Raw genomic sequence first — 10,910 nt, 5'->3', positions numbered from 1 at the left:
GTAATTTTACAGTCTGAAAATACCATCATTTGGACGTTTTGAGAAGGAGCGGTAGTTTGTGATTTGCAAAGGGCTAAGCTGGGCAGCTCACCATTACATTTTTCTGGAATAAACAACAGTATCCTTTATACGCCAAGGATTACTGAGGGGGTGTCTCTACTATGGGTAGATGTTGTTGCAAAATACGAGTAGCATTCTGGGAAATGCATCCCATTGTAGCAGTGTTAATACAGCAGCATGCTGTGGATGCTAGGTCAACCTTTGTGCAGCTTTATGGTGCCCTAAATTTTCATCATCATTATTGTTCTTTGAAATCATCTTGATTTTTGCTGAAAATCTGTGAGAATTACGTATGTTTTCTGTCAGCACCAGTCTGTACAGAGTTTGAGAGTGAAGTAGCAAAAAGAACAACTTGGAGATAGTACTTTGAGGCAGCCTGAGCTTCTTAAGCCTAGAAATTGTTTTTGTTCACATGGAAATGGGCTGTATCTGTGAGGAAGACAAAAACAAGTATCCTGAGCATCTCATTAGTTTATCGCTGACTCTGGATTTTAATATTTCACCGGTTTTGGTTAGTTTATAAAGTTAATGGTGGTGCTTTGTAGTAACAGTGAGTGGGCATGGTGGATATTGGAGTAGCAAATGGTTTTCACTGTTGTCTTTGGGATCTGACCTGGTTTCCTAATGGACAGATGTTTTTTTACAATTAGGATGGAAAACCACTGACGTGTTGAAGTGCTTGCTGGTGTTCAGGAAGCCCTGTGCTTCTCTTGGTAGTCAAGTTAGTGGTTAATACTGAAGGGTAACAGAAGGAAATCGGGAGGGCACATTTGGAAAATCAAATTGAAATAGATTGTTAACTAATCCTTCCAAATTTTATTTATTAATTTTGTAATTATATCAAATGAAATTCTCACAAGCTACTCTGATTGCTTGGCTTACCTCAATTTATATTCAAATCTCAATAAAATACATTTCAGCCTTTTCTTAATGAGATGATGAAAAATGCTATCCCATGGAAGAGTAGGGGACACACATTCCAACATTACTTAGAGTCACCTGTTTGCTTTTTAATGTTGCAATTGAATTTGTATTTAACTCAGGATTAAGGTATAAGCTGACATATTTGAATAAGGATATCTTTAAGCCATGAGTTGTTAAAATTAAAAAAAAATAGCCACACAATTGGTTAATAGAAGGAGATTTTAAAATTTCAAGGATGACAAATAACGAAGATGTGTTACTGTTGATTAGATGTACAAAGCAGTTTTATAAAGACCCATAGAGATACTGGAATTCCACTATACAGACAAAATGTTGGGTGTATTTGTGGCAGCGATGGAAAGGGGAAGGGGATGGAAGGATGGAAGGGGAGGGCTCCTTACTCCTGTACAGAGGTGCAGGTGCTGTTTGTGGGGTGCTGATGGGCAGAGAGTGGGAAACGTCCCTTGGGAACCTGCCTGGGGCCGTGCAGAAACAGGGAGTGCCTCTGGGAGCTGCTGGTCTTGGTGAGAAGCGGGGTTAAAGAGCAGTCCCGCCCTTCACACAGACAGGGCTAAAGCATTAGCATTGTTGGCAGGCAGTTTGTTCCCTATGTGCTAGACAGCACTCAAACAGTAAAAAGTATTCCCCATCCTCAATGGATGCACCATTTTAGTAGGTAGCAAAGCTTTTAGATGCCAGCAAGAACTTGTTGGTGACTACCATTTACTCACAAGTGTATATCTCAGGTCACCTCTGAAGCTTTAAAGAGGTTTATATTTATTATTTCTGAAAGGCAGGTTTTTGTATGCTTTTTCAGAGTGGGTCCTTTTCACCAAAATAAGCAATTCATAATGACTGGATTTTGGCCAGATTTTCCAGATGACTGGAGATTACTTTTAATGATCTTCATTGTAAATTTATAAAAAAGCAACCCAAACCAAAAAGACTCTGCTCTTTAAATATAGGTGACTTTGTCCAAAATAAGCTAAAATACAAACTGGGTTTGTTTTCCCAGTTAATAAAACGTGCTGTTAATGGGACAGTAGGCAAATGTCACATTCACATGTTGGTATCTATCAGAGCAAATCAAAGTCTACTGTTTGTCACAAGAGGTAAAAAACCCCACACTGTAATAAAACTGTCATAGGATCAGTTTCTCCTGCTTTATAAATAAACATCTCTGCTTTGCCTCGGTATTTCTGTAACATCCGGAGACTATTATCCTGTGCTGGTGCTCTGGTTCATTGACAGTTTCACTTAAACAGTTAAACAATAATTTGAAATGGAAAATGTTCTGCCCATATTCCTCAATTCCTTTGTGGTTTTCCCCCCCTAATTTTTTTTTGTTGTTTTGTTTTGTTTTTTTTTTTCCCCAATTGCTTTAGTAATTGCAACTTATTTTTTGTTACATAGGAAAATACCGAACTGCTCACAAACCTCATTCGAAGCCAAAAGTATCAAACGTTTTTGAGGTAGATTTTCCAGCAAATGGAAGTGATACAAAATCAATGGGCCGTTTTCAGTCAGAGGAGGAACTGTGGGCCCGCTTAGAAGAGCTCGAGAGACAAGAAGAGATACTTGGTGAACTTGACAGGTACGGTGCTGCTGTAGCACAGTCAGGTTTGAAGTTCAGACAGCTATAGGTGTGTGATTACGTCTGTACACAAAGGATCTCACCGTAAGTGCAAGTAGCTGACTAGACAGCTGCAGTTTTATATTGTAATAGGTGGAAATAGGGTGGAACGTGAACAAATCGTGCACTGCAAGGCCAAAGCTGCTAAAGTCTGACTCCCTTCAACCATGGCAGTCCAGCATAGTGGTATTTTTTCTTCAAGATGGTAGAAAATGGGGAAGTAAAATACATTTCCCACAGGCTAGGAGAATCTATTGTTTACAATGCAGGAGTTACACGTTTAGTGTTTAATAACATCCTTAGATCTATTCTGATCCTAAAGCAATACTTACGTCATTGGCCAGAATGTCACAGTTTTGGTATTTCCAGTTGACATAGAAAAGACATAGTCATTCTTATACAGTATAAAAAAGGTTCCCCAGCCTGACTAAAAATATAGTACCTGGGTAAAGAAAATTATGTACAGGTGTTTTGTATGCCTGTGTCTCTAAAGAGTATGAATTGCCTCAGTTCACTTAGATATGTTTAATTTCATAGGATGCCTGATACAGTTGAGACAAATGGAGAAGATACAACCTCCTCTGAAGAGGAGAAAGAAGATAAGAGGGCAGAACTGAATGGGACATATAGAGCCGAAGACTGTATTACTCAGGGCAACTTCCATAAAGAAGTAACGAATTCAGACTTGTTCGGTGGCCAAGTTAATGGCTCTACTTACTATCAGAGTGATGAGGAAGATGACATAGATGTTGATGATAACTCTGTTCCAACTATTTTTTTCTCTCACACTGTTGAACCTAAAAGGGTTTGTACTTATTATTTTTATCTTTCTCTCAAGAGATTCCATAAAGCATACATACCATATCTAAAATAGAAACGTCTAGGTAATGCAGGTAATGTAGAATGCTAACTGTAGGCAATATTTATTTGGATTTTTTTTCAAGTGCTTGCAACCCACTGTTTAAATCCTGCAGTTTCTAATACGGTATTAAAAAAATGTATGCTTTGCTGTTCTGGCTTCTGGCTGTTGTAAAAGGTAGTATCCTCCCTAGGCGTTTTTAACTTGACTTGAAATTGACTGTTGAACAGCTCAGCTGTTGAGCAGAGTTTGAATAAGCAGATTGTCATATATTATATGCAAAATCTATGCACATTAATGCAAAGAAATGCCCCAGTGTAGTGCAAGTGGTAAAGAATAAACAGTTCACACTATTAATGTTACCATTCAGACATCTGTTTAACTTACCTATGCTTCATAGTCCCCAACTGCTTGGGTAGGAGAATGTCAGAAGTCAGGTGATCAGCAGGCTGGTGATTGTTGATTTTATGGTCTAGACAATAATTTGTGTTCAATTTTCAGGTAAGAATAAACACAGGAAAAAATACTACTTTGAAATTCAGTGAAAAGAAAGAAGAGGCCAAGCGTAAAAGGAAGAACAGCAATGGCAATGGCCACGCAACTCCAGAACTACCTAACATCAAAACCCCAGCAGACATTTACCGGTGTGTAATTTATAGCATTGGCATGGGAGCTTTACCCTTAGCAGACCTCTTTTCATTTCTGCTCATCTATAGTATGAAACCAAGCCTCCTATTTCCCAAAAGAAACAGCTGGAACTGAATTTACTACTTAAAAATAAAGTTTGTGGCTTCTGCATGGTTGCCATGCTTTCATATCCATAAAACATTTCTGAGCTTAAAATTTCCTTTTCCAACGAGCAATATATTATTTATCTGCTTTTTCAGAGCTTCTGAAATTGAGGTAAATTTACCAGTACATATCATCTGCATACAGGAATATAACAGTTATGTTAAGTATTCTGGTTAATTCCATGTTGTTTGCTTCTGTGTTTGTTTTCAAACATAACTGACCAGATATATCACTTGTAATACTCCTCCTTTCCCAGTTACTAGTTGCTAGTTTTTGTCTCTTTCTTCTGGTATCTTCAGAATATACTCATGTCTTTGCATAGTTCCTCTTGCATTCTCACTTCCTGAATTCAGTTCTTTACTGACTCTATTCTCTGTAAGAAGTGCTCACCTGTAGAACACCCACACTCAGAGACCTTGAAAAACAAGTGTTGGGCTCAGAGGACTGTATAAAATACTAAACTGAGGTGACAGGAAAGTTGAAATAAGTATTTAGATTTGTAAAGATGAACACAGACACCTATGAGATCGGTTGATTAAATGCTTGTGAAAATCACACCATATTTGTATGTCGGTGTATTCAGGCACCTAAGTATCTTAAAAAAAAGGTGTCACTAAGTGTGGAAAGTTAAAACCCATCTGTAATTACAGTTGCTGGGGCTGCATCTGAAGTTAAAGGATTCTTTCATGGTGCTCTCCCTGAGCTCTGCAGAGGAACTCCATCTTCTGTAGATATGCAAGTGTTCCCATGAGTGCCTGATGAATAAAGCTGTTAAGAAACAAGTAACACCCTTAAAACTCATCCAGTCATTGGGCTCCTCCTTTATGAGTTTGATAAAATTGTCACTGTCTTCTTATGCCACTCTTTCTCCTCCACCCATCCTTGACTTCTTTAAGTCATGGAGATGGAGTACAAACCGTAGGAAGAGGTAGTCTGTTAATACTTGAAAAGTGTCTTTGTGTTGAGCTGATCTTAAAAGCTGATTCTTTAAAATGATTTTTTTTTAGAAACTGAAAGCAGAAAATTGTGGCACCTGTCAGGAAAAAACTTCATCCTTTCCATGTGCCATGAATGTTTCAAGTATTTGTTTTTATATTCTACATTTGACAAGAACTTCATTCGACAAAACCTCACGTCATTGTGATCTTCCGTTTCTCTTTGCAGAAACAACCCTGACAATCGTTTAGTTTACCTTTTTTCTAACTTCTTATAACTTACACTATTCTGTTTTCTAACACTTTTCAGAGCTATACATCTTCTGCTGAAAGAGTGTACCAACTTAATGCTTGAATAAAGGGCATAACAGTGTTTGCTCTGCAGAATTGATTCTTGTACGTTGGTAAATAAAATGCCTCTAAAGGTACAGTATTGTAATTCTGCAGCAAAAAAGTTGGAAAAGCACATCATAATTAATTTGTACAAAAGACAAAGCAAGATCACTGTAAATTTGTCATCTGATCCTGAAATGGTTTATTAAAGCTAACATTTTCCTTTGTAGAGTCTTTGTTGATGTTGTGAATGGAGAATATGTCCCTCGTAAATCAATTTTGAAGTCTCGAAGCAGAGAGAACAGTGTTTGTAGCGATACCAGTGAGAACAGTGCTGCTGAGTTTGATGACAGACGAGGAGTTCAGAGAAGTATTAGCTGTGATGAAGCAACTCAGAGTGACAACAGCGAAGGCATACTGGAGGAAGAGGAGGAGGAGGAGGGGCAGCAGCAGCTACCGAAAAAGCTTCCCCCCTCTTCAGGGACAACTGAGGTACAGTTTTTAATTAATTATTGATTCTTGGCAGGGATAAAAACAAGAAGGCTAATGACTCTAGTTGCCTGCACCATTAGTTTGATTTCTTTAAAATAATTTTCCAACTCCTACCTAGTTTGCTTTAGAAGAACATTATCAGGTGACAGGCTTCTGTCATATGCATCCTAGGGGCAGAGGAGATGAGTCAGGTGTCTTCCCCAAGACCTGAAGCTCTTCCGTAAAGATCTGACAAAGTAGTCACTTGCTGGTGTTCCTGAAACCAGTGTCATGTCTACTGGGTCATCCTGAAAATTTCACTGCAGGATATACAACGGGATTAAACCAAAGAAAAATCTGTGCTTCAGTTGATGAGAGGCAAGAGTTGATTCTCTGTAACCTGTGTTGCACGACTACTAGACAGCTAGTTTCCAAGTGGTGGTTTTAAGTTTTGGAACATGCAGATGCCAGCTGAGTTATTTGGACTTGCTAAAGGCAGAGGAATTGCCCTGTGGAAGGAAGCATTACACCTCTACTCATCCTATTCCAGACGAGGGCCATTAGTGATCCCAAACAAATCTATTTTCACATGTTTGGGAAGTTTAGGGTTTCATCATAAAGGAAAGAGACCGTACAACACAAGGGAAAATGTATAGTTGCTTAGTGACTGAATGAGTACAAGGATTAAATGTAGCTGCTGCTCTGAAATTCATGGCATAGAGTATTCTTAATTTTTTTTTTTTGGTAATAACTTACACTAATTTGTTCAAACTAGATGAAACTTGAGTTTTCAGTAGCTCCCAATGCAATGGGCGAGGTCAATGAAAACACTATTTTTAGAAAATTTTTTTCTGACAAGAAATGAATTCCTCATAAAAGCTACTGTTTATCATCATTTTTCATACAAACAGCTATGGGCAGATCTAGGCATGGTGTGAAGGTTCATGGTGCAAGATCCATCTCTAGAGTTAGGGCTTCACATTGTATACTTTCTGGAATGTATTTGCTATATTTTTATAAAGCATTATAAGTACCCTTTAGGTGTACCCATTAGTCCATTTTCTGCATATGGCATGATTATTCTGTACAATATAATGTACTAAGTAACTGAAGGAGAATGAGCAAAACACTCCAGTTAAACATGCCTTCTTAAATGCTGTTGTTTTGCTTTTGGTTGTTTTTGTGGGTGTTTGAAATACATTATTTCTCCATTAGCATTTGCAACACATTGACTTTTTTTGTTTTGTTTCTAATTTTACCACAGTTGTCTTGGGTTGTATTTTGCTTACCTGTTTTTGAAAATGAGCATGTTGTTAGAGCAACGCAGTTGTGTACAGGCATGGCTTTAGGCATACTTTGGCTATTAGAGCAGAAAACAAAAAAACACTGCTTTTTTGCAGGTCCTGCAAGAAAAGAATAGCTGGTTTGTTTTGATCTGTTTTTTAGTAACTGAGTTATGAAAAAGCAGAACTAAGAACAGTTAATAAATCTGTGTGCACATTCCTTTGTGCCCAGTATGAGCATCAAACCTTGGATGTAAACTGCTTCCCCTTGTCCTTAGGCATTCTGAATTTTCTGTTTTCAATACATAGTAGAGTGATTTGTTCTTAAATATGTTTATGGAAAGTAGTTCTGAGTTGCCTTTTTTCCCATGTTTTCCAAGAATCACGGTCATTTCTTAGCTAAGTTAAAAAGGATTAAGTCATCTAATCAGCTGCATATAAATTACAGTTTTTAAACATTAAATGTTTTTATTAGACCTTTTATAGAGAGAAATAGTTGGAAGCAAGTTTGCCTTTCTCTTAAGTATAAAGTGCTTTCACCATTTTTTGATCATATTTGGTAAGGAGAAAAGAACAAACAAAAAAATATGTGCTTGCCAGTTTGTATGCAGTGTGTCAGCTTGATGCAATTAGAAGATACTAAGTCATAAAATATGACGTATGATGGAATGCCGACGTACTCCCACTTTGCAAAATCTCTCCATTTCTTACCCAAACTGAAACTATATATTACATCAGCTGGTGTATTTCTTGAGCATGTGTCAGTAAGGAAGCAAATTTTTAGATCATTTATGCAGTAGGAATGAGATTAAGTAGTACTTTTAAGACACTCTTTCATTCAGTCATCTTTGAACAAGCTATATTTTGAGGTTAATTACAATTTGGTTACTTATGCAAGGAACAATCATTGATTTAAAGATATTTCTTTACTTTTGATTAAAAGAAATAACAATCCTAATCAGGCTAATATAGGGTAATGACCTTATGGGCATAGCTTCACATTTGCATTTTATTAGCTTATTTTGAGTATTCTCTTCTGTTGTAGGCATTTTCCGGGACTGTTATAGAAAAGGAGCCTTTGTCTCCCTCCCTAATACCACACCCAGTCATTGCTCACCCAGTCCTGCCTACCATTCTGGAGCGAAAATCAGAGGAAGTTTTGTCTGAACCATCAGAAGAAACTACAAAGAGGATTTCAAAATTCAAAGCTGCCAGAATGCAACAGACTAACTAGGTCCTGCCTAGCCAGCTGAAGTTGGAGTACTCATGCCTAGTTTCACATTTGTTGAGATTATGTAAGACTGTATGCGTTACACCTAGCTAGTTAAAAGGGTGTCCTATGTTAATTTGGCATCGCTTATCTTTTAAACGTTTACTGGCAACATTAAAACAAAAAAGTTCAGTGTTTGAACACTTGAGTATTCATCTTATTTTGTCTATTTCCCTGTGTGCTGTCAGCACCTTTGTATATGTTTGCCTTACCGATAGCAGCACTTGGGTTCTTTTTCAAAAACTGTTCCTTACATACATTGTTTTTGTGTTTAAACCTAAATACAGGCAGTTCTGTGCCAGCTGTGATGTTCTACATACCATATGGACCATTTTAAGGAAACTTTTCACATTTCAAATAGATTCACCAATTATACTGCATTACTTGCTTCAGCATTTTAAGACACACTTGTATTCACATTGCTGTAGGTTTTGCAACTAGGTGTCTGCTCAAGTTTTTTTCCTTCTTTCAAACCTCTCTGATATCTCACTGTACAGATCTATAAAACGCTGGGTTCATGTACATTGCAGGGAAGTTTCTTTGATGGAAAAGGGTATTTTGTAAAATTAAATTTTCAGTAAAACTGTGAAAGTTGTGTGTTTTTTGTTGCTTTACTACTAATTTGGAAACAACGCTGAGAGGTTTTTATTTTGAACTTGCATTTCTAGCTTGAAGTGTTTACTGCCACATGGACATAAAAGCAGTCCATTCTCCTCTGCCATTGTGTTTTAACCTCCTGCTAATGAATGTCCATGGAAATTGAATGCTCTTAAGGAGAGAAGCATAAACTCAGACTCCGATTACAAAATCTAGTTCTTTTGTATACTCAGAAAACATTGTAATTGTTTTGGGAATGCCCAGAGGGAGTCAGCACTAAGGAAAAATGTCTTAATGCTTCAACTTTATTTCAAAATGCAAGAGCAGTGCAGCACTCAGGGTACAGTTTTGTGTATCCTCGTCTTGACTGAGAGCAATCCTGGCTTCAGGAGTCCCTGCCCAGCAGCTCCTTCCTGTCTTCTTGCCATTGCCTCCCTTGCGCTGACACAGCTTTTGTTGGGGCCACCCCCCGAATGATAATAGGCGACAAAGCTGGGTTTAAAAAACAAACTACTGGGTTTGGGTTTTCTTTTTTTTTTTTTTTTTTTTTTAATTTTTTTTTTTTTTTTAAGAGCTGTGCGTGTTTTTTTGAAGTTAGCAAGTTTCCTAATCTCTTTCTCAGCATGCCTGTATCAGCACAGTTAGAGGGGTGGTGTGTTGAGCAAGGACAAGGGAAAACATTGGCAGAGAGCATGGTGAGCTGGAGTACCTTAAACTGATGTTACTCTCCAGCTGACATCAAACCACAGCCTAAAAAGTGAGGTAAAAGGACTTGGGAGGTATAAGGAAGGATTTGCTTTTGGCCACAGTTCTATAGCTTTGTAAACACTCAGCCAGCATCAGCCACCAGCATCTGGTTTTGCAGATCTTGGCCACCCATGAACAGGGCACCAACTAATGCCCTTTTCTCACCTTCCCTTAAAATAACTGCACCTTGTGCTCATCTCCTTGGCTTCCAGATCACAGCAGATTGGCTTATAGGGCAGCTTCATGCATTAAAACAGAATCACCAGCTCTCCCTTTTTCAACACTTTTCTCTCTGTGCTTAAAAGGGAGGTGAAGGCATTGGGACTTCTTTTTCTAAGGTGACTTTTAAAAAAGGCTGCAGTCCATCGAACTCTGATGTTCTCTGCTATGTGTTTGGAAAGGTGGCATACACAGTTTTATAGGCAGAAAATGCTGGCCAAGTTGGGTGGCAGCAGGAGGGCAAGAAGGGGCCAATAGTCGGGGTCCCTGCCTGGGGGAGCAGCCCACCAAAGCTGCGGGCCTCGTTTTTCCTGTGATACGGGGCAAATTGTGTTTTGCTGAAAGAAAAACTGAAGGGAAAGTTGTGCAACCCTCCCGCACCCAAAGCTTGCTGGCTGGGAGGGGGCAATCTCTGTTCTAAGCGGATCCTGAGAATCACGTTGAAAGTGTTAATGATTAATTTGATTCATGCTCAAATGCGGATTTTTTTTTCAAAGCATATTGCATTAGTACTAAAATAAGCCATCAATGCCAGTCCACCCTCTATTCACGGCTAAATATTTAAAGGAGGTTATTTATAGCTTCTTTAATGAATTCTTGGCTAAACAAAATGAAATTATGTCCTAGAAAAGTAGAAGCTATTTTGTAACCAGAACAGTGCAACTGTAAAATATAGTTCCATGAATATGTATTTTAAATAACAAGGGGTTGAGATCCAAGACTACCAGACATGGGTAATTAGAGGGAAAAGGAGAGAAAGAAAGACAGAGAGAAACCCCTTTAAGAA

General features: G+C 38.2%; 1 protein-coding gene across 3 annotated transcripts in view; it reads left to right on the top strand.

Moving 5' to 3' along the window:
- URI1 (URI1, prefoldin like chaperone) overlaps positions 1 to 9,151 on the top strand; it is a 33,341-nt gene extending 24,190 nt beyond the window's left edge. For all 3 annotated transcript variants that reach the window (XM_026856546.1, XM_026856548.1, XM_026856547.1), the window contains 5 exons: positions 2,398 to 2,578; positions 3,155 to 3,422; positions 3,978 to 4,120; positions 5,767 to 6,028; positions 8,336 to 9,151. In XM_026856546.1, coding sequence (XP_026712347.1) covers positions 2,398 to 2,578; positions 3,155 to 3,422; positions 3,978 to 4,120; positions 5,767 to 6,028; positions 8,336 to 8,524 — 1,043 coding nt within the window. In that variant the 3' untranslated portion in view covers positions 8,525 to 9,151. The remainder of the gene's footprint in view (positions 1 to 2,397; positions 2,579 to 3,154; positions 3,423 to 3,977; positions 4,121 to 5,766; positions 6,029 to 8,335) is intronic.
- The last annotated feature ends 1,759 nt before the right edge of the window (positions 9,152 to 10,910 follow it).

Source organism: Athene cunicularia (assembly GCF_003259725.1).
Source record: "Athene cunicularia isolate RWA chromosome 11 unlocalized genomic scaffold, athCun1 chr11_part1, whole genome shotgun sequence".
In the NCBI taxonomy this organism is placed as follows: domain Eukaryota; kingdom Metazoa; phylum Chordata; class Aves; order Strigiformes; family Strigidae; genus Athene; species Athene cunicularia.
The sequence above is the reverse complement of the archived record's forward strand: the minus strand, read 5'-3'. Positions and strand labels throughout refer to the sequence as shown.